Here is a 25,636-nt window from a genome sequence, read left to right as displayed (position 1 = left end):
TGGATTGAACCATAAATTTTGAACAAATTTTTCTATATTGTACAATGGATATGTAATGTAGCTATTGCTTTGTGACGCTCTGCATAGTTTCATTTCTTTGACTTATTTTCAAATGTTGATATTTGCTGCATTTATGTTCCTGTGTTTGTTTTGTCAAGTGTCCATTATACGATATATATGTATACTGGTACTCTAGTTGACGCTTAGCATAATTAGCTAGCTATTGCATCCCAGATACAGTACATGTTTTAAACTTTACTTTTGTATCAACACAAAATTAAAGTTTTATTGTGCAGTATAATGAATGTATGCGGCAGGTAATTATTTAATTGCCCGAAACGCTATGCGAATTAGTGGCTTCAGTTGCCCGAAAAACTTTGCGTATTAGTGGCTTTAGGTATTGTATGTACTAGCTCTATCTATAAATTCAATATTATGTTTGTAACTCTTCATCTATGTATGTACTCTTACCTGAATAAAAATTTGAATTTGAATTTAAACGACAAAAAAATCATGCGTGTTACTGTTTTCTACGGAAAGCTTCGTGTAATCCACTCTGAGCTTTAGTATGTAATGAGTTTTCAGTATATTGCTGTTGGCTTCTTTGCTTTGTTTTTGTATTTTATATATTTTGTTGCTTGTCTGTATGTTAGTAAATACTGTATGTTAGTCATTTCAGCATTTTTCTGCTTTTATTTTAGTGTTCTTTTACCCGAACTAAAGGCATGATGAATCTGGATCAGGGTTCAACACGTTTCTTGCTGGCCGGTCTAGCCAAAAGTTTGATATCTTTAAGAGTTTCACAGTTTTTTAATATTTTTCATTAAACTTTTAATATTCTTCAGTGCAGTCTTCATTATCTTTAAAAAAAAAGTGGGGGTGTTGAATTTTTTATTATTCCAATTTTTTTTCAAAATTAAGTAAATGGTCAAGTTGTTTTGGGAATCTGACAACAGTATCACATATTTTTTTTTACTGTTATGAAATGTCTTGGGCTCTGATGCTCGTTGTGTTAATTTTTCTTCGCTAACTTCTGAATTATTTTATCACTCTTTACTTTATCTGTATTCACAATAAATGTGTTTGTATTATGCTTTTCAGGATTTTCTGATTTTTTGTTTTGTTTACAGCTTGTTAATTTATTTATGATTTAGACCTTTGGTCAAGCATAGGTGCTGTTTGTGTGTGTGTTTCATTATTTATGATTTGTACTTTAATAGAAATAGTTTGTTACTAATTTGTTGTATGTGTTTTTTATTCTGTGTTCTATGTTCTTAACGCACTGAATTTTTTTTCCTTTATTGTATGCTGCTTGTGTGTTTCATTGTTATATACTGTGTAGGTTGTGCACCATCCTCGAGTTATGTATGAATTTCAACAATTTATGTGAGTTGTGTGTATTGCTTTCTAAGATTTTTTAATGTTTATCGTTCATTTTTAGCATTTTAAATAGTTTTAAATACTGAAATTTATTTCCTGGCATTTGCATTTTTGGTGCTGTACAAATTGCTCTATTAGATGTACAATATGATATTGATGTGCTCATATAATTTGTTTCACTTGTTGTTTATTGTGCTCTAAGCTTTTGTGAACATATTTGTGACCACACACTCACACATGATGCCAAAAACCATCAGTAGTTTCAAAAATTCATTTGACAAAGAGTACTGGAAAGATGGAATACCACGAGTATGACTCTAATCTTGTAACCACACTAAGGTAATTACATTTAGGTACAGTAATTATAAACTCCAGAAATACAGCTATTGTTAAAACATACAAATATAAGCTTTTGCTAATAGTAGTTGACAGGTGTAATAGATTGCCTCTGTTGTGCGCCAACATCATTGAATTCTTTATCCTGTAACTGCAATTAGGAAATTATAATTGGGCAATTATACCCACTCAGAGGCACATACACTTAATTTAGAGCTAAGGAAAGAAAGGGGCTGAAAAAGTACATGAAAGTTGAGTGAGAAGGTGGTGGATGCCAAAACTGTCTGGACTCTAGTTTCAAATCACATATGATAAAGATTATTGGGAAGACGGGACACCAGGAACATCGCTCTCATTCTGTAACAACACTTAGATAATTACACACACTCGTGTACATGTACTGTAGAGTATATGTTATATTTTCTCGAGTGGACTGTGTAAGTTCAGATCTTTGTCAACATGCTAAATTGTTTAGTAGAGGGATTTTGTATTTGTATTAGCTTTTAGCTTTTACAGTAAAAATCTTAGTGCTTTTCTTATCTGCTTTGTGTCTGAATTTTTTTTTTTATACTGTCAGTTATTAAACTACAGTACTAAGTCTGTGATGCCTTGATAACTGTTAACAACATACTGCTCATTTGTAACTTGCATAATCCTCTCTTTTATTTTTAACTAATTGCATTTTATATTTTTCTCCAAAACATGGTGACTAGTGAGTGATAATATTTAGTGATTGTTCTGCAAACCTACAGTTTTTGAAGAATTATTTTATGAAACATTAATTTTCTTAAACTTGTTATAAGAATGTTTTAGTGTATATAGTACAGTATTTATATATACTGTGTATATTTATATTTTTGCATGTCAAGAGACTACGCTTATATAATATATATATACTGTATGGAACATATAGTACAAGATAATATATTCTAATTCAGAAAATAATGGTGTATATGAGCTATTACTATTACATGAGAATATAATTTTGTTTGCATGATTTTTTTTAACTATTTAAGCATGTTTTAAACTGTTTTTAGACTTATTTTAAATGTACATAATCAATTTTAGAATGAGTATGTGATAGATCCAACACAAAGCAGAAATTTGATTGATTCTGTTTTCTATCAAAATTGATTGCTGTTATTCAGTAGAGTATTGTACTTAATCGTTTGTGACACTGAATTATCAGCATTACTGTAATTTTGAATAATAATAATAATAATAATAATTAATAATTATACTGTAATATATAACTAGAATCATAGCGAGCATAGTGTCATTTTCATTACTACAAATGTTATATTTTTCATTGTTACTATTATTATTAAGTAATGGTAATGTCTTCTCACAGACATAATAACGTAGGATAAAAACCCACTTGCGTATTTTTGAATTTTATATAAAGATTTACACCAAGTCTTTTGCAATGTCCTGAGTGCTCAGGAGAGTGCGAAAGACTTGGTGTAAATCTTTACATAAAATTCACAAATACGTACCTGTAAGTGTGGGTTTTCATCCTATACTAGTACTTATCATCATAGACATATTTCATCATATACTGTATTATTATTATTATTCATTATAATTATTAATAATATAATTCATTGTGTCGGGGAACAGGCATCCAGATTATATTTATACATGTTAGGCTTATATCGAGGTCATCATCTCCTCCCCCCCCCCCAGGTCAAATTACTGACCCTGCCCAGGATGCAACCCCACACACCAACATGCTGACTTATCTTCTGAGTACCTACTTACTGCTTGATGAACAGGCCATTAGGTGATAGGAAATGTACTCAACCATTTCTGTCCCGCCTGGGATTCGAACCCGGAATTCTCAATTACGAATTGAGAACGAACCCGACTGTACTACTGGGACTCCTCTAATTATTTTTACTCTTACAATTATTATTATTATTATTATTATTATTATTATTATTATTATTATTATTATTATTATTATTATTATTATTATTATTATTATTGCACGGAGAAGTCACATTAACATGATGTATCGATGAGAAAATCAGTAGGAGCCATGACTAGGATTCGATCCTATGCTCTGGGTACTCCCAAGCAAACGCCTTAGGTGACTAGGCCACGACAAGGTCAAAAGGTTTGCAACTTGGGATTTAACTGAATCCTCAAAGGTACTTGAGGCTTCCACTCAAGCCAAACCAGGGTTTCACGCAATCCTCTTATGCGCTCTCGCTTTGAATGTCCAGGAAATCTATCTCTAATGCTTCCTCTTCAGTGCACAGAGAAATCACATTAACGTGATCTATCATTTAGAAAATCATTGGAGGTAGCATTCCAGGACAACATAGCCAGGGTGCAAGGGGGGGGGGGGGGTATTTGTGAGAAACCCTGGTTTGGCTTCATTGGAAGCCTCAGGAACCCTTGAGGATTCAGTTGAATCCTAGGTTGCAATATTTTTGACCATGTCGTGCCCCTAGTCATCTAAAGTGTTTACTTGGGAGTACCCAGATGTTAGCTTTGAATCCTTGTCATGGCTCCTACTGATTTTATTATTATTATTATTATTATTATTATTATTATTGAAAAAATTCGTAGGAGCCATAATGAGGGTTTGAAGCTATGTGGTGGGTGTGGCGGTATATGAATATTGGCATAAAGAAATATAGTAAATGTAGGTGGGCATTCTAATTCAAATTCAATGTTAAATAAAAATAGATCACCTTCACTTGATATTTATATAGAACATAATAAAGAAATTGTGTGTATTTTCAGTTAAAAAGTTCCAATAATAAAATGGTGCTCTTGAACAAAAATTCCATATTACCTCTATATTTTTTATTTTAGCCATAATACAGTACTTGCAGTTGTAGAATTACTTGATTGTAATGTATAAGGTTGACTGATTAAATGCATGACTCTTGTTCTTTATCAGTTAGTTGCTTGAATAATCATTGATATTTTTTATCTTGCAAGAAATTTGATGTTATTCTTAGAGGAGTGCAAAAGCGTGTACTAAAAGCTTATGCATTTCTATTTATTTATTTATGGAAATATTTTTAAATAACAATATTCTTGTACTGTACTGTACTGAATTCTCTATTTTCTCCTTAGTCATAAACTTTTAGCATTTTTTCTTAGGTGTCATGGTATATGGCTCATAGTTTATTGTATTTTCCTCTGAAAGACAAATTGTTTTGCATATTGATATATCTCATGTTATGTGATTAACTACAATGTGATCTACAGTAGGGTGCTCAATACAAAATGGCCTCCAGATGCTCTGATATTGGCAGACTTTAACTTTGTCATACTTTCTTTTCACTTCCATGTATCAGTATGTTTACCCACATCTCATCTCCATTTATAATGTGCGTAATTAGTGGCTTTATAAAATATGCAAATATGGTAACTACTAAGTAACATTTGTAATCTAATCATCTGTAATTTTATAAAGAAATTATTATTATTATTATTATTATTATTATTATTATTATTATTATTATTATTATTATTATTATTATTATTATTATTAGTCAGTATCTTTCTGGGTTGAATTAGGTTCATCTTTAGTGCTTTTCTACTGCTGTACCTTTAATGACCTTACAGGGATGCTTGAAAAGTTCCTGTAATGCTGGTACCAGAAGTGTTTCCTGTCTGAATTTACCTGAATTTACCTGAGGGCCTCTAATACTAGTGGCCTCGACAAGAACAGAAAGCCGGTGGCTTGTCAAAGGTCCCCTCCCCCCTCCATTTGCGCTGATGATCTCTTCCAGCTGTATTTTAAAACCCCGCAGAGTGTTAATGTTTATGGCTTTGGCAGGTAGACAGTTCTGCAGGTTTACAACCCTATGGGTGAAAAAGCATCTCCTGTTTTCAGTCCTACATTGTGGCTTGTTGAGCTTGAACCCGTTGCTCCTCGTTCGTGCTACATCTGATCTTTTGAAGAAATTGTCCGGGTCAACATCCGCCCAATTGTTCAGTATTTTAAAGGTTTCGATGAATGTACATGATTCTGGTCTAATGACGTAGTGGATCCTTATCTTATAGAACAGCCAAATTATTATGCTCAGAATTGTGCTTCCCATTTTGACTCTTAAGCCATTTTATTTTACATACTTTGAAAGTGGCACATAATCAGATACAGCTCTGTATCTGATAGTCTGTTAGACTGTGGCTGGTAGGGTTTCTTTATCTCTTCCCTCTGGTTCAGCTGTTGCTCCAGGTTCTGTTCAGACTGGAATTGTTCTTTGACAGAATTCTCCTGCTGGCTCCCTTTCGGCCAGCCCAGCTGTAGTTCAAACAGCTAGGCCAGCCCAGCTGTAGTTCAAACAGCTAGGCCAGCCCATCTGTAGTTCGATGTCAATTTCTGCAGCTCTGCTTCTTTCAGCAGATTGACCAGAGATGTTCTTTGATGCCTTTAGACTCTCTGGTGTACCGCTTGTGTACCGCTCATTTTATGGTCCATAGGTGGCCGGTCTTTTGGTGTACTGTATCACCTGGAGCTTTCATCGAGGCAACATTATGAGGGTCCTTGATGCTCCTGTCTTTTTTTCTCGCCTCATCACTTGTCCTTCGTTTCTGTACTGGTGATCCTATGCTTTTTGTTATTACAGTATTTGTGGATTTGTTTTTACCTTGCTGTTTGTTTTGTTTTGCCAAATTTTCTGGTGGCCTTTTCTTGCTTAGAATGATCTATAATAATAATAATAATAATAATAATAATAATAATAATAATAATATCATTTTTATTTAAGCAAAAGGACATACATACATACATAGGATATATACATAGGATCATATAAGAAGAGTGTATAATTCATGGGTAGGGGCAAGTACAATGCCTAAAGCCACTAATTCGCAGAGTGTTTCAGGCAAAATACGAGAACAACTAAAATACTTAAAACTAAATCAGATAAAAACAATACTGAATTGAAGTAGGGAAATAGAAATAAAATGATAATTATTACATGATTGGAACACTAAGAATTTAAACAGAACATATTAATTTTACTGCATAAATACAGTAGAAGGAATAGATTTTGGCCTCTTGTCCTCAGTAGGCTTACAATGACTTAAGAGGACCCAGTGTGGAATGAATTTGGTGGAGGTATCCAGTAGCTAGCAACTAGGACCTAGGACCCAAGTGAAGTGTTTTGTTGCATTCAATGTTGTGTTTTGTTGCATTCAATGTTGTGTTTTGTTGCATTCAATACTGTGTTTTGTATTTTCCCTCATATAGAGTCCTTAAACCTTGCTCCAAGGCCCTCATATCATAATTCTCACTTAAACACACTACTTTCATCTTTTGGTTTGACTTTTCTTCTATTTTCTCCTTTCCCACTGCAGTATTGTTGTTCAGATCCAGGTACTATTAGAAAGGGAAATTTAGCTAGCTTTATAAGAAAAATAAATGAAGGGAAATTCTATAGGAAATTGGTGCCATGTTACCCAATAGATGTAATTATATTATCATTAGAGCTGCAGATAAATGGAGCTTTAGATGAGAGAGAATATACAAGAAATTTATTTTAACAATTATTTAACATATCTTCCCTAATATAGTTGCTCTACTGTTGCTGGACAGTAGAGTGACGGTCTCGCTTCATGCAGGTCGGCATTCAATTCCCGACTGTTCAAGTGGTTGGGCACCATTCCTCCCCCCGTCCCATCCCAAATCCTTATCCTGACCTCCTTCCCAGTGTTATATAGTTGTAACGGCTTGGCACTTTCCCTTTGATAACTCCCTCCCTCCCTAATGTAGGGAAAGTGATTTCAACATTTGGATAATGTTTTGCTTGAGCATTCCCTAACACTAAACTATATGTGCATTTTGATAACAGAAAACTGAGTAAGTGGTGAAATGCGCATGAAAATGTTATACGAAATGTGATTATAGTTTAGTGAAAACATATAGAGTACATAATAGTTTAGAGAAAACATCTAGAGAATATTATAGTTTAGTGAAAACATCTAGAGTATATTATAATTTAATGAAAACATCTAGAGTATATTATAGTTGCCTGTATTCTGCTATATTACTGTAATTGTTGACCAATACATACTCATGTACTGTATTGTTCAGTAATTAATATATTTTGTGCCTGATATAATTTACTATTCTTGTCTTGTACATATTTGATATTTCTTATATAATACTTCTATATTTTCTTGGTGATTTTTGAGCATTCAGGAATTTTGTATTTTTGAATAGTTGGGTTATGATCTGTGATGACCTTTTTTCTAATCATAGAAATATTCCAGCTAGTGTACCTTCCGTATATCAATAATGCTGTCTTAAGGGTAACCAAGTCATTTGAGGTGACACTGTTATATTTAATCCTTTAAAAGTAATAGCTCCACATCCTCATTAATTTCATGTTTATCTTAATATTATATTATATTCAGTGTCCTCTCCTATCTAATCCTACAATCTCTTAAAGTTTTCTGATAAAATACAGTACATTGCAAATTCAGATCAATTCTCTTTTTATCATCCATACCATATAATTTAATTTTTGGTTATACTGTACTTCATCAGTTCAAATAAACTGTATTACTGTACAACTACAATAATATAAAAATGCACTGTCAACATAACAAAGCATATGTCTCTATGTCTTTATTTAAATGTAACAAGATCTTAAACTCATTAATTATCAATTCATTCTCTTGTCTGTGTTTTTTATTTTTTTTTTTAATTCAGAATATCTACTGAATTTTTTTTACTCACATGTGGCAAGTATTTTAATATCTAGTAAAGGTTTTGGTGATCTGATATACTGTAGTGTACCGTACACTGGTAGAGAGGGACCTGTCAATCCTCATTTCTTCTATTGTAGTGACAAATAATTGTACGGAACAGTCTGAAAAAAGTAACATTTTTCTTCCATAATTTTGCATGTTTCATCTTATTTTACTAAAATGATTTTCATCAGTTCTCAGAGTAATACCTTCAACAGGTGGGCCACTCCCGAAACTTCACTTTATCACCCGAGACAACTTCGTGTGACTCGGGCGACGTGGAAAGTGACTACTCTGGTGTTGACCCGGAAGGGTCAATCCATTCATCCTCCCGAGGCATCTGCTCGGCTATGCCAGTGCTGGAGGATGGTCTTTCCTCAGGTTAGTGTCATTGCATTAACCATCATCATTGGGAAATTTATTAGTTGTATTTTATATTTGGGAAATGAGACTTTTAATTTAAATTTAAAAAATATATATGTTAAGTACAGTATATGCTACTTGTACAGTAAAGTAATATGTTCTGGTAAGTACATAAGTGCTTTATAGAATTCCTCAATATGCCAACCCAGGAGAGTTAGCATATGAAGGATAAACTGAAAGGAGCAGGGGAGGTCATTTGTATATAATTACACTATGGTAATTACTTGCTAATGGCCTCTTTTTGATGTGAGAGAGATTTGCCTTAAACCAGCATATAATAAAACTAACTAGAAAAGAAAACACCCAAGACCGTATTTTTACAAAACAATAATGAATTAGTTAGGAACTTAATGATCAAAAATAGATGTCATTCAGATCACAACCTAATTGAAGCTCAGACAAGTATACACAACAGACAACAGACTTGTGCAGTCAGTCTTAATTCCAAGAAGAGCAGCAAATCTAATTTTGAAGAAACTTATTATAATGCTGTAGTCCTTGACCTCTAATTCTTGAAGTTGCAGTTTTTAAGAATTCTTCTTTTCAAGTTTGTCAATTCTTGTTACTGTTTTGTATGTAGTGATATCTCCTCTTTTTCTTTTATCTCCTAGCTTTGGTAAATGTAACACTTTGAGCCTCTCCTCATAACTCTTGTTTTTCAGTTCCAGTAGCCATTTAGTTGCTTGTCATTACACCTTTTCCAGTTTATTGATGTGCTTCTTGAGATGTGGGCACCATATGGGCACCATATGGGCACCATATGACTGCTGCATATTCCATTTTTTATTGCACATTTGTTCATGAATCATTTTTTAAATATTTCAACATTCGTTTATTTAAAAGTGATTATAAAGTTGGAAAGCATAGCATAGGCTCCTCGCACAGTGTTCTTTATGTGGTATTCAGGTAACAGTTTTCTATCAAGAACCACCCTTAGATCTCTTCCTTTATCAAATTTGTATATGTCATTTTATACGTACATGGATTTATCAATAGATATATGATTAAGTTTAAAACTTACTGGATTTCCTATTCGGTATACAGTACAGTGCTTGAAACATAGGTACATTTTAGACTGCACATTCTTTGTATTAACTGTATGGATGAACAGTATTATGTGTTATATAATTACAATCTTTTCTTGTTAGTTTATCAACATGCCAATAATTTTTCACTGCTGCATGTTCAGTATTTATTTATAGCTTTTGCTATAGAAGTGTCATCTCATATTTTATTACAGTCATGAATTTATATTATAGGTGATGAGAGTGGAATGGAGGTGCCAGAAGAAGAAGACAGTAAAGAATCTTTGTTTGAACAAGAACAAGAGCAACTCCAACAGGAGCAGTTGCAACAACAACAACGTCCTGTCGTGCGGTCCCTGGACGAGCAGTTGTGCAGGGGTGAGCTGCCACCCCTCTACCCCCTCCCAACGCTCAACTCACATAACTCCCCCCTCCCCAATGCTGCCAGTTCCCCCCATACTAAACTCCACTCACGGAATTCCCCCCACACCAATGCACAGTCTCCTTCGTCTTCAACACTAAAACTGATGAAGAAGCAGATTACGGAGATTGAGAGGGAGATAGCCTTGAGGAGGCCAGAGGGAGGGGCCAGGAGGGGAGGGCATGATGGAGAGGGACCTCAGCCCCCACTTGACCTTCACCTTCTAGATCCTCTTAGTGAGTAACATTCTCTCATGTTTTTGCTTAGACAGTTTACATAGCTTGCGGGTGTGAAACAGGTTTTTGTTTTGCCCTTGGTTGACATAATGCATTTTTAACAAAAACAATGGCATTGTGTCAATTTTTTTTTTTTTTTAATTTTTTACAACTTTTTCTGGAGACTTTTTATCTCGATATTTTTTATTACAAATTTTGCTTATCGAACTTTCACTCTTTTGCACCTCAGTATGACAGTGAAATACTGACTATCTTCAAATCCCTTATCTGTTTCCTTTCCCACCCATGCCATCTCCTTCCATAATCCTCACCATGGTCTACCCCCCCTTTTGTTAGTAGCCGTACTGTTAACCTGAAATAGTAGTACAGTATCTGCAATATATATGAAATATAACGTTATATATCTGAAATATAACGTTAGATTGTGAATCAATTGTTTCTAATATCCAAGGTAAATGATCATCTGACATTTTGATATGATGAAACTTGTCATGGATATTTATTTATGTTTACTGGTTATTTATTTCAGATGCTTAATTGCAATAGAGTATTAGTGTTTAAATAAAGGATATCATTCATTTGCCAGATAAGAAGTTATTATAAAAGATATAATTAGTTGGACAAAACTATACAAGACCTTCATTTAATTTGCCATCACAGATTTCAGTGGTATTTCTAACATTTATTGGTAAAAAAACATAACGGGTTGCAGTCTTGCATCAAAATGAAAACATTTAGGCAAAACGAACATTTTTTAATTACATTAACATTGAGTGATTGTTATCATTCAACGTTTAATTTATTTAAGAGCATTTGTATATTTTGATTATATTTTATATTATGTAGGTATACTTTACTATTGTTTATATATGAAGTTCCCTGTTTTTCATTAAATTATATGTAGTATCCCTTCAGGTAGTGCAAGAAACTGAATTTTTTATATTTTGATGCTGTACTTGCTTTGAAATACAGTGATACCTTAGTTTTTAATTTAATCCGTTCCCAGACATGGGTCATAAACCGAAAATTCGCAGCCCGAAACAAATTTTCCCATAAGAAGTACTGTAATGTAAATTGAATTAATCCATCCTCACTCCCAAAAATATTAACTTAAAAATACATTTCATACTTAATGCACACAAATATTTTGTACTATAATATGTACAAGTTATAGCTTACCTTTATTGATGACTTGTTAGTGTTTGGAAGATGGTGAGGAGGGGGGGAGGAGGAGAGGTATTTGTGTTTGGAAGGGAAGTCCCCTTCCATTATAACATCAGGCAGTGAGGACTTCCCTGGGGTACACTCTCTCCTACATTTTGCCTGCATACCACTAGGACCTGGTTGTGGCTCACTGTTTGTTTTTCTCACTAAGAACCTTTCCATAGATACTTTTTTTCCCTACGTCTTGTCAGACAACTTACTACAGACAACACTTGTCTGTAATGAGGCATCACAGTGTTCTTAAAAAGGTTTAGGTAGTGGCTTACTGCAGCTTGCCTCTATGGTCATCCTCACATGTGTTTTCTTAGCCACTGACTTTCTTGAAACCCATGGTGTGATATATGATAAATACTTTTATATTCAAAACCAAAAAAGCAGAAAAAATTAAATTCTTTACAAAGAATTCAAGTACGATCGTCACTAAGCGGGAGGCACTGGTAAACTGAAGACCGGTCGCCTGTGCCACCAAGAACCACCCGCTCAGTCGACCTATACGTGTATCAAGAAAGTCACAAGGCGAGGCAAAGTTTGTAACCCAATTTTAATTTTCTGAATAAATTGAGTTCGTAACCCGAAAAATTTGTAAAGAGGGACATTTGCTACCCGAGGTTCCACTGTATATTGAAGCCAAAGTCAATCACACATTTGAAACAACGTGCACATTTCTTTCAGAAAAACCTTAGATGTAGACTCCTTCTGTATGTAGGAATTTTATGCATTAAACTTTTATGTAGGCGTAACTGAGACTATTATTCAGTTTCAACACTGGCAATTCTTGTTTTTAATTCTTCATTGCACGTCATCAGTACCAGGAGTGGGATGTTTTAGACTAACTTTCTCATTATCAGTTAACTTAAAACATAAATATAGAATGAGATTTTAAACTTAACAAACATACCCAGATAGCACCCATAGTTAAAATTAACAAATTTGATATAGTAAACAGTATGTCAAGTTGGTTATAGTTTTGAATAAATTCAACTGTGCTTATAATGGGAACTGATGAGAGTTGAGACATTTTATACCAGAATTAAGTGGGCTGTATTTTATTTAGTTAATAAAACTTAATATATAAGTTTTACATGCATGCATACATACATACATACATACATACATACATACATACATACATACATACATACATACATGCATACATACATACATACATACATACATACATACATACATACATACATACATGCATACATGCATGCATACATACATACATACATACATACATACATACATACATACATGCATGCATACATACATACATACATACATACATACATACATACATATATACATATACACATATACACATATATACATATATACATACATACATTACATACATACATACATACATACATACATACATACATACATACATGCATGCATACATACATACATACATACATACATACATACATACATACATACATATATACATATACACATATACACATATACACATATATACATACATACATTACATACATACATACATACATACATACATACATACATACATACATACATTACATACATACATACATACATACATACATACATACATACATACATTACATACATACATACATACATACATACATACATACATACATACATACATACATATATACATATACACATATACACATATACACATATATACATACATACATTACATACATACATACATACATACATACATACATTACATACATACATACATACATACATACATACATACATACATACATACATTACATACATACATACATACATACATACATTACATACATACATACATACATACATACATACATACATACATACATACATTACATACATACATACATACATACATACATACATACATACATACATACATACATACATTACATACATACATACATACATACATACATACATACATTACATACATACATACATACATACATACATACATACATACATACATACATACATACATACACATATATAGACAGATGACTATGTGCTTTCTGGACACCTCTTATCCGGATATGCCCGTTATTTGTTTTGGGTTTGTCGGAAAAAAATGTGTGATACAGTGAATTGTGGGAGTGATACTAATTTAATATCTAAGGGTGCCTTATCAGGCAAGACCTTTTTCAGACAAGACCTTTTTCGGACAAGACAAGACAAGACAAGACAAGACAAAAACGATTCTTCGCGGCGGGGATCGTATTCCAGGGACCTGCCCAAAACGCTACGTGTACTAGTGGCTGTACAAGAATGTAACAACTCTTATATATATCTCAAAAAGACAGAATGCCAAGCTAAACAAACTGTTAGGCTAGACACGCTGTAAGGCTAATAGGCTGTCTGGCCAGACAGGCAGTCAGGCTGGACAGACTGAGGTGAGACAGACAGTCAGGCTGGACAGACTGAGGTGAGACAGACAGTCAGGCTGGACAGACTGTGAGGCTAAATAAACCATCAAGCTTGACAGCTAGGCTAGACAAACTGTCAGGTTAAATAGGATGCAAGGCTAGACAAACTGAAAGTCTCGACAGACTATCAGGCTAGACAGGCTACACAGGCTGCCAGGATGTACAGATTGCACAAACTGACAGACAGATGATGATCACACATCTCCTTCCTGTTCAATCCTCTCTCTGCTATCTGTACAACCTCCCTCCCTCCCTCTCTTTCCCCAACTCACCCCACATGAGTTGTAGGATGATGCAACATCATATGCCTTAAATTGTGTCAAAACCATTTGATTTTCTTGTAAATATTTCAATGAATAAATTACCAAACAAATACACATGTTATGTTCTGTTATTCACAATTTGCCACATGAGTAAGCAGCTCACACAGCACATCCCCATCCCCCTCCTACTGATAACCAACCCTCCCCAAATTGCACCACGAGTATTACCAGGGATTGCTTGGTCCTGGAGCTGACTTGGCGAGCTCCAGGACCAACCAGTCCTGGTCCTTCACCAGGACTGGTTGGTCCAGTCCTGGTGAATCTTCCCCAGGACTGGACCAAATCTTCAGTCAATCTGAAGATTTGGTCCAGTAACGTTGGTAATAACGTTACTGAGAAATTATTACCAACCAATCTGAAGAGGTAATAGTACTGTGTACACCAGGGGGTGAGCCCTGGATATGCAGGTTCGAATTCTGGTCGGGTCATAGAGTTCTTAGTGATTTTATGTACTGTATATATATAATGTATACTGTACACATACATATACATATGTTTATGTTTATGTATATGTACATAGAAGAGGTACCCAACTGCACCGGATCTCTTCCTCCCTCTTTCCACCCTTTCACCCCACCTCTGCACCCCATCTCCCTTTTCCCTCTCTCATCATCCTCCTCTTAGTCCTCCACATGCAGACGATGAGTGACAGTAACGTGGCTAAAGAAATGATGACCAAACCACAACTTAGATGATGGAGAAGCAACGACGTTTTGGTCAATCCTGGACCATTATCAAGTGGTGTGGACTTGATAATGGTCCAGGGCGGACTGAAATGTTGTTGCTTCTCCATGTTCTGAGTTGTGGTTTGGTCATCACTTGGTCTTCCACTTTGTCCTCTCCATCCCCCTCCTCTCTCCTTTCTCTCTCTCTCAAAAAAAAAATTATTATTAACACTTTGGCACTTTGGGCGAGCGAGCGAACACCACACCACCCCAAGGTGCACCTGGCATTCCACGGGAGCGCACAGTAATATTGAAAAGTGTATACCTTTTTCAACTTTGTCATCTCAATTATTGTCCTAGGTTTTTCAATTTGGTATGAATGTGTTCCCAATAGAATTCTCTACAGCACTAAATGCATATAACTCCAAAAGTCCGGCATACAACCCGCACCAAATAGAGAAAGTGAAAGCGAGTTACCCGGAGTGCACAAGAGCAATAAAATGTGTTCACTTTTTTTCACTTTGGTCACCTCAATTTTTATCCTAGGTCTTTCATTTTGATATCAATGTGTTCACAATAGAATTCCCTACAGGAGTATATGCAAAAATGGTGGCGCGCTAACCTGCAGACAAGATGAAAGCAGGCCACGCATTACCCGTGAGCGAGCGCCCATTCGTCCACCCACTACACTCCCATTTCCCGCTCACAAATGTTTAGTATTTTTTCGGTTCCTAACATCAATTTTCGTGTTACAGCTCTCATTTTGGTATCAAATTGTTCCAAATAGAATGCTTTAAATGGATATATGCATACCAGGGAAAATTGAAGAACAACATTACCAATACAATAAGATAAAGTATAACCCACAATATAAAATGTATAAAAACAAAAACTCTTTGTACTTACCAATCCAGTGGATCATAACATGGGTTGAACATTAGTTTTATCCACTCCACCTGCTCCAGGAAAAAGTTTCCTGAAGATTTTCGACCCATGTTTTATAGGTGGAGTGGATGATGGGCAAACATTACTGCTTATCAACTCAGTATTGTTTCTTGCGATGGTATTTGCTGTAGCATGGTACCTCACACAGTGGCACATCACAGGACTTACACTTAAACCTTGTGTCCTTGTGTCCTTGTGTCTTGTGGCGCTCAGTTTAAAACCAGTCCCCAAAAATTGGATAAAAACCTGAATTTTAGCAAATATATTACTTTTTGACACCATACTGCATCATTACCGCACATTCGTCTACTAAGTTTTTGACACCATACTGCATTATTACCAAGCGAAAGTGTTAGAAGTACTGTACTGAAACAACTCAATTGGTCTCAGAATATCTATTATTATAAAGTGCTAAAACCTCTATGCGAACTCACAAATATTTCACAATTGATTCCAAGAAAATCACATGTGGGTGTTGACCAGACCACACACTAGAAAGTGAAGGGACGACGACGTTTCGGTCTGTCCTGGACCATTCTCAAGTCGATTGTGAGAATAGTCCAGGACGGACCGAAACGTCATCATCCCTTCACTTTCTAGTGTGTGCTCTGCTCAACATATTTCAGCTACGTTATTGTGACTCCTCGTCTGCATGTGGATACCTCACATGTGGGTTTTTATAAATGCTAATATTTCTTAAAACATTTAACATTGGCCAACCCCCCGACCAGCTTTCGTCTGTCCTGTACCCCAGACCATAACTACTGCAAAGTTGGGTGAGGTTAGTCCCAAGTATCTGGCTTCCAACCTTGGACAGACAGACAGACAGACATAGACAGACATTCTTTCTTGTAGATATAGATGGAGGAAGAGCTTGACCATTGGTAAGTACCTTTATTATGTATATGATATTATTAGTGAATTTATGCAGTATTGTGATGTGTGTGTTTGGACATAAAAATATACATTTTCTGTGGGTGCTACGTCACATGTGGTTATTCAGATTTCTTTTGTTTTTTGTTTGCTAAGTTTGGTCCAAAGTGGTTTGGAATGTGGGAAGATCTCTGTAGAGTCAGTTTCCCCTGTTAATAATTAGTGTCCATTTTACCAGGATGGTGTCTGGGTCTGTAAGATCTAAATATATAACGTGTACATGTATTTTCAACCATCCTCAAAAAATGATAGAACCTGTAGCTTCTATAAATGGAATGTACAACATATGGGCTGTAATACCCTAAAAAAGTTCACATTTTGAACTATTGGAATTATAAAGGACATAACAACAATTGAAACAGACTAATAATAAACTTAATCTAACCTGTCCTAGACTTAAATAAGCATTTCTGGGCCTAAGACTGGCAAATCTTAAGTCTAATTTAGTACATATATGTACTATACCAGGCCTAGGAAAACTTAGTTTTCATTGTTTTCTTTTTCTTGAGCCCTCTACAAAATAGTACAAAAACTTAGATATATTTTGGGAGTACAACAGTCTATATCTTGTACTTGTACTTTCATTCATAGTAATTATACGTACAGTATTATAATATTTGGATGGCAGGGTGTATATTTTATACTTGTCACTGCATTAATAATGCAGTTTTATAAATAAATTACTGTACCATAATTTCGATTCTTCAAAATTTATAGCTTAGGTTTAAATGATGAAAATGAAAGGTAAAGGGTTCTCCTACTGTGTTGAACAGAAAATGTAGCAATACTGTATATTGTGTGAGAAAATTAGCAGGAGCCGTGAGGAGAATTCGAACCCATGCTCTGGGTACTTCCAAGCACTCCGCAAGTTGTGCACTGAAGAGAAACATTGGTGGTAGAATTCCTAGACTACAAAGCTAGAATGCATGGGGGAATTGTGTGAAACCTTGGTTTAGTTTCAATGGAAGCCGTAGGAACCCTAGAGGATTCAGTTAAATCCCAGATTGCAATTCTTTAGACCATGTTGTGGTGTAATTGTCTAAGATGTTTGCTTGGGAGTACCCAGACCATAGGTTTGAATCCTCCTGACGGTTCCTTTTATTTTTCTCATTGATTCATCACGTTAATGTGATTTTTTGTGCAATATACAGTACATTGTGTATGTATTCTGGATATAAATTGGAGCGGCCTCGTATGGACCAATAGGCCCTCTGCAGTTACCTTCCTTCTTATGTTCTTATTAATGGTGAGCTCTCTCTCCCAAATGATGTAGAAATGTTTTTTACATTTCATTTTAAATGTAGTACAGTACTTTATTTATAAAGCCCTGTTGTCTCAGTTTTATTTACTGTGATGTACAAATTGTTTTTCTCTACTTATGGAACTTTAATTCTGTTACTTTATTAAACTGAGTCTTTATCTTACTCTAACACATAACAGATGAGAAAATGCCTGAGCCTCCACCTCCCCCTGCTCCTCACCCTCATCGTGGGGGCTCTACAGGGAATAACTCTGTTGTAGAAAATGGGAGCTCATCATCGACCCCAAATCCGATACCATCTGTATCCCCGAGCCATGTCCTTGGGCACCTACACTCACCTCAATATACTCCAGGTAGTTACTTTTGCTGGCCATTTTTTTCTGAATGACATTTGTGGTTAGGATATTTTTTTAGGGTACATACATACCTGATTTACCTGAGGGTCACTAATCCTAGTGGCCTCGACGAGGACAGGAAGCCGGCAGCTTGTCAAAGGTCCCCCCCCCCATATGCCTTGATCTTTTCTAGGTATACAGTATTTTTAAATTCAGCACAGTTTTGGCAGGCACATGAGAGGTATTTATTCTTGAGGGGTAATTCTGTTATTTTTTAAGGTTGGTAAAGAATGGGTATGAGGTCTTTATTCACTTATAAAAGACCTTTGATTTGTGTTCCATGAAAAAATCAAAATAATGTTGTTAGTATTTAAAATGAAAGGTCGCCTAGACTTAGTTTGTGATTTCATTTATGCTGCTTAAACAAACTATTTTGTCTACTTTTCTTTGTATGGATTTCTTCTTAAAAAATTATACCTAATAGCCAGAACACACTACAGTACTTGGCCTACTATGCAAGGCCCGATTTGCCTTATTAGCCGAGTTTTCCTGAAGTTTTCTACAAAATTTTCTTATGAAAAAATTATAAAACTTTCCATTATACAAGAGTTTTCTGTTTAATATGAGTTCAAACTAACATAGAAATATGACCAAACCTAACCAAACCTACCTAATCTAACCCACTTTACCTAACCTATCTTAACCTAACCTAAACTAACATAACCAAGTCAGTAATTCATGTTCTTAATATAATATAATATAATAATATTAATTCAAATAAACCAATATAACAAAATTATTGGAAAAAAAAACGAAAATCACTCTAGCTATTACAACAAATCGGGCTTTACATACTAGGCCGAGTAGTGCATTCTGGCTATTCTTGGTAGAGATAAATATAGTAAAACTGTGATGCAGTTTGCTAAGGATTTCTACCCTTGCCACAGGCTTTGGGTGTGCAAGTGGCAGGTTTCTGGCCACCACCAGGAGTGAGTAAATGTGTTGACTAGCTGTTATTGTGTAACTCTTGTAGTTTAAGCCTTACATTCATAGTACTGTTCTGTGGTGTTCCATCTGTATATATATATATTATATTGGATATATTCTTTCACTGAGTATTTAGTTTCACATTAATTGTACACTAAAGCTTTTTCCCTGTCACAGTATCAGTATGTTTTATCAGAGTATTTGGGTTTATCACTTTAAGCACAATTAAACAGTTTAATAGAGACATTTTGTTATTGCTTGGGTGTCAGTTATAGTTAGATGAACTATACTGTATGCTTCATATTGGTTTAGTTATTGAGTATATGCCATCTTTTTACTGAGCAACCTGGCACCTTTGTAGATGAAACAGAAATAGATAGGCAAATGTATTAGATGTAACTCATCAGTCCTGTAATCATAGTTCAAGGAATGTTAATTAGTCGTATATGGAAGCAGAATTGAACCAAAAATGCAGGTGATGAGTCACAATAACGTGGCTAAAGTATGTTGACCAGACCACACACTTGAAGGTGAAAGGACGACGACGTTTCGGTCCTTTCTGGACCATTTTCAATTGACTTGAGAATGGTCCAGGACGAACCGAAACGTTGTCGTCCCTTCACCTTCTAGTGTGTGGTCTGGTCAATGAACCAAAAATCTCAGGTTATGAAGTTGCATGCCATTTACACCAAATTCACCACTTTATCCTCCGTCCTTAGTAGAAAGAAAGTTTGATATTCCTGCTATTTTAAATGAACATATAAAATAATTACTGTTCCTTCAAGTAAACAAATGCTTCTCTTGGTGGGAAACAATTTTAAATACACACACACACACACACACACTTACACACTGGACAACTGATATCAGACAATAGAGAATGAGGGAGGACTGTATATTTTTGGACTGTTGGAGTGTCTTTGACACAGTACCCCACAGGAGACAAGTACACAAAATGGAGATAGAGTATAGGCAGGAGAGATACAGTATGTCAGGACGCCTGACAGCTTGGTGGACAGTGCTTTGGATTTGTAGTCCTGAGGTTCGGGTTCGATTCCCAGTGGAGGTGGAGACAAATGGGCTAAATGTTTCTTTCACCCTGATGCCCCTGTTACCTAGCAGTAAATGGGTACCTGGGAGTTAGACAGCTGCTACGGGATGCTTCCTGGGGGGTGTGTAACAAAAAGGAGGCCTGGTCGAGGACCGGGCCGCTGGGACGTTAAGCCCAGAAATCATCTTAAGATAACCTCAAGATAGGAGTGACAGGGAATTTGCTGCTATAGATAAAGGAGTACTTCTGCAGCAGAAGACAGTCACAATGAGAGGAGGGATGTCAGAGTGGTGGTGAGATGTTACCAGTGGTTTTTCACAGGGGTCAGTACTATATCCCACAAGCACATGTGGGATACACATGCATTTGTTTATATGGAATGCCAAGAATACTCTTCGTAGTCTGGTTGGTATGGGTTGTGTTTGGTGTCATTTCTATTGGCAAGTGTCCTTAGTGCGTTGGTGTCCTGCTAGGCTAGTTACCCTCAGGCTCTAGTAATTTCGTATGGGTCTGCAGCATGGCTTGTTATGGATCGACTTGTCGAGTTTGCACTCACTGCATGTGAGTTTGAAGGTTGTTCATTGAACCTGTTTCTGGTCAACAATCATTCTCTTTTCCTTCGCCATGGTGCCTGTTGGGTCAATGGCCCGGGGTATTGGATCATATGCACACATTGGGTCTCATTCTCTCTCAGCATGCTTCTCATATGAAGCTTGCCAGGCAGATGTTGCTTAACAGGAATGGTTTTTATGTATTCGGGGTTCATAGTTTGATTCTTGTTTGGCCAACTCCACTTCGGTTCTGTCCCCACGTCATTCCTCCCCGCCCTAGTTCTGACTTCGATGTGTCTGAGGGTTTCAGAGCCAAGGCAGAGTTTGCTTGGTTATCTCCGAGGATGATTTCCATACAGTTCAACAGTGGAGGGAGTTGAGTCGTCTCTTCTCGCCGTGGATATGAAGCTACTCATAGTCGCTCTCGTAGTATTGTAGCTTTCACATCCTATGAGGGATGCTTACGATTTTTTCCAAGATGTCGTATGTTTACTGGAAGACTGAAAAAGCAGATGTGAGCCCTGTGTACCCATGATGGTTTTAAATCTTATAAGGTACCTTAAAGCATCCCTGATTTTCACATGCATTTCAAGGGTTAATGATGTTTGTACTGGTATATAGCTATAGCAGATTAAGCATGGCAGGCTTCTTGCTCTCTCTGTATACATAGGTGATGTAAATACCACTGCATACAAGCAGGTAGGATTGTTCACTCTGAACTATGCTATTAAATTAAGTAAATTATGATACTGTGAAGAAGATAGAGAAAAGAATGCAAACCTGAATTACTGTTAAGATGTGAAAGTACAGTACAGTATACAGAACTAAAGGACTACATGCCTGAATTTACCTGAGGGGCCACTATCTCTCTAGTGGCCTCAACAGGGATAGGAAGCCAGCAGCTTGTCAGAGGTCCCGACATTGTTCCCGAGGATTTTTTCCAACTTGATTTTGAACTGAAGTAATATTTTGGCATTTACGACTTCGGTGGGTAGATGGTTCCATATATATATATGAACAAGCCTAAATGGTCCCCAGGCATATATGCAACTGAAAACTCACACCCCAGTTGACTCAAACCCAAACAGCCAGGAGCACTTTTTAACTGGTGCACAGGACACCTTAACCACTCGACCATCACAACCAGGCAAGATGATGGTAGCCGAGGCTATTTCCCCATCATCCCGCCAGCACTCTGATGGTAATCTTGGGCATAGTATTTTATCAAATCACCTCATTCTTCGGGGCACACGTGAGGAACACAAATGCTTTAATTAGTAGTTTCTTTAATTAGAGGGATGCAACAGGAATATAACCACTTATTGCATCCAAAGAGTTTAAAGCAATCGTTAAGAAAATCAGAGCTGCCTAAAGTTTTAAATCGATGTTGATCTTATGCACATCTTTCTTTTCTTAGTTTCAGGCCCGAGTACTGGTCCTCACCTCTTAAGTGCCATGGGATCACTCACCAGTCCTGTACAACACAAAGTGACCCCACATATGGTCCAAGGTCACCCAGCAGCACATGACATTCACCTCAATCCAGGTACGGTATTTTAAAATATATTTACTGTAATTATAGATGCTCAATAATATAGATGTACTGTACTGGTAATTGTTTTTATTCATATTAAATTAGTTACCTTTGTATTTGATAGAATTTTTGTTTGTTTATAGTCGGTGTAACTTAACCAATCTAAATCTCAATATGATAAATACTGTACCTTGAAAATCCTAAAAGCTTTGGCTTCTGGATCATGCAATATCTTTACATGTTTCCCACTTTAATGGGTTTTGGGATATTATTTGTATGGAGAAAAACGGTGAATAATTTAGTAGCATTATAAATACTATATTAAATAATAAATCATTACAAATTGAGCTAGTCCATTCATTATAGCATTCACAAAATGTATAATGAATAAATAACCACTGCCAAAACAGTATTCTAAAAGCTCTGAATAGAGATGCAATTTTTTAAATGCTTGCAGAGAAATTTTTGTTGAATTTGACATCAGTAATGTTTGACATCAGTAAAGTTTGCCAATTATAGTTGTTACACGCACTATATTGTATGACTTTCAAAGGTGCATTCCTCTACACTAAAAAATCTTCTCCATGCAGTACCTGAAGTGAAGTAGCCCAAAAAAGTATTGCCCTGCTATGACTAACAGGCATTAACAGGTTACCTGCTTGGCCCCCAATGTTGCTAGACACCAATTGTGTTAACAGATACAAGAGGTGAATGCACTTCCCTGTCTCACAGGGGCACCTCAGGCTCCTCCCTATTATATTAATGTGAATTGAGTTTTGTCTTTTGTTACTTCCTGTAGTTGTGTTCATTGTTTGTTCTTGTTTTTCTATGTTGACCTGGTTTTCTGTCCGGAGTTCCTTACATTTTGTGATTTCTTTGTGTTGTGAAGGAGATGCATATTGTGGGGAACACTGTTACCCACAGGCCTGAGTATAGGCAGGCTATCCGTAAGAAACCTGGTTGTAGCCATTGCGATTTCTTTGTATACTGATTGTTGTTACTTTGTAATTACCGAAGTGTAGTTACAGAATGAGAGCTATGCTCGTGGTGTCCTGTCTTCCCAGCACTCTTTGTCATATAACACTTTGAAACTACTGATGGTTTTGGCTTCCACCACCTCGTTTGATTTGTTCCAACCGTCTACCACTCTGTTTCAAAATGGAATTTTCGTATAATTCTTCAGCAGCTTTGTTTAGTCAGCTTAAATCTTTGACCTCATGTTCTTGAAGTACCAGGTCTCAGGAACTATTACCTATCAATTTTGTTGATTCCTGTTACTATTTTGTACATAGTGATCATATTGCTTCTTTTTCTTCTATTTTATAGTTTTGGCATATTTAATGCCTATGACTTCTCGAAGTTCTTCTCTTTCAGTTCTAGTTGCCGATTAGTTGCATATCTTTGTATCCTTTCCAATTTGTTGATGTGTGCTTTACTTATTCTTTTGTCTGGCTGTCATCAGACTTTAGATAAATTGTTATACTATAATGTAAAATAAAGGTTTCCAAGTGTATTTAATTGAAGGTAACAGATTATGGACCTATTAGCGACTTCATGAGAATGTTCCTACATGCAATACCTTAATACTCTATCCATATTAATTACACTGTAACTATTCACTGCACAAAATTACACTGTAACTATTAATTACACTGTAACTATTCACAGTATGCTTGGATTGAATGTATGCACTGGATCTGTATTTTTATTCTTTATAAAACACCCTGTACTGTTCCTTCTCGGATGCAACCTATATTTACATGTTTGATTTTTTATACGAGCAAGACTTGATATACATTTCTTATTTTCCATTTATCCAGGCGGAGGAGTTGGTCAGAGCCGAGAAAGTGTGGAAGCAGCCATAGCAGATATCAAACAAGCCATTAGGAGAACTAAAAATTTGCCTGTTAAGTCTCATCCTCAAGATAGATCACCTATAAATGACAAAGCTCCTGTTTGGATACCACGGTAAGTACCCCATTATATTCTTAATAAAATGTATGCAAAGAATATGCATTTGCGTAAGTGCAGTATGAAAATAAAAATCCTGTGATGAAGCTGTAGTTTACGTGTGGTGCCTGCTGTGGCTCAAGCACTAGGCAGGGAGAAACAAGTGAGCACCAACTAACCATTTTCTCCCTGTTCATCCAGTATATATTTGGATTGTGAATGTGATGATGGATTGTGTTTCAGAGAAAACTAATAAGGTAAGGCTTAAAATGAGTTGTGGGAAGGGAGAGGTCTCTGCCTTTTTACAAGAATCAGAAGTCATCTTGTCTTGTACCCACCACAGCAGGGAGCCGGTCGGCCGAGCGGACAGCACACTGGACTTGTGATCCTGTGGTCCCGGGTTCGATCCTGGGCGCCGGCGAGAAACAATGGGCAGAGTTTCTTTCACCCTATGCCCCTGTTACCTAGCAGTAAAATAGGTACCTGGGTGTTAGTCAGCTGTCACGGGCTGCTTCCTGGGGGTGGAGGCCTGGTCGAGGACCGGGCCGCGGGGGACACTAAAGCCCCAAAATCATCTCAAGATAACCTCAAGATAACCTCTGTAGAAAACAAATTTATCTATCTTTCAGTTTGCTGATTGTTTACACTTGTAACTCTACTGTTATTCAACCGTTTCATCTTACTCAAATGACAGCTGTTATATATCTTATTTGTATTTATAATATCAGAACACTTTCTAGAATGTGTAACTCTTATATTTGTGTAACATTATGTATTTATAGAGCTTGATAAAATATTTGATGCAGTATAAAAAGTAAGAAATGCAAAAGAAAATATTTAAAACCAAAGAATGAAAATTATATTTTTTTTAAAAGAAAGAGAAACTAGCAAT

At 35.9% G+C, this 25,636-nt stretch overlaps 1 protein-coding gene across 1 annotated transcript in view; it reads left to right on the top strand.

Annotated features, from left to right (window-relative positions):
• Positions 1-24,766, top strand: part of LOC123762353 (uncharacterized) — a 263,102-nt gene extending 238,336 nt beyond the window's left edge. Inside the window, exons 4-8 of the mRNA XM_045748867.2 lie at positions 8,658-8,820; positions 10,122-10,544; positions 18,516-18,689; positions 22,678-22,806; positions 24,615-24,766. Of these exons, the coding sequence (XP_045604823.2) occupies positions 8,658-8,820; positions 10,122-10,544; positions 18,516-18,689; positions 22,678-22,806; positions 24,615-24,766 (1,041 nt within the window). The remainder of the gene's footprint in view (positions 1-8,657; positions 8,821-10,121; positions 10,545-18,515; positions 18,690-22,677; positions 22,807-24,614) is intronic.
• The last annotated feature ends 870 nt before the right edge of the window (positions 24,767-25,636 follow it).

The sequence above is a fragment of the Procambarus clarkii genome, chromosome 2 (assembly GCF_040958095.1).
Source record: "Procambarus clarkii isolate CNS0578487 chromosome 2, FALCON_Pclarkii_2.0, whole genome shotgun sequence".
Taxonomy (NCBI): domain Eukaryota; kingdom Metazoa; phylum Arthropoda; class Malacostraca; order Decapoda; family Cambaridae; genus Procambarus; species Procambarus clarkii.
This window is presented reverse-complemented; position numbering and strand designations above follow the sequence as displayed.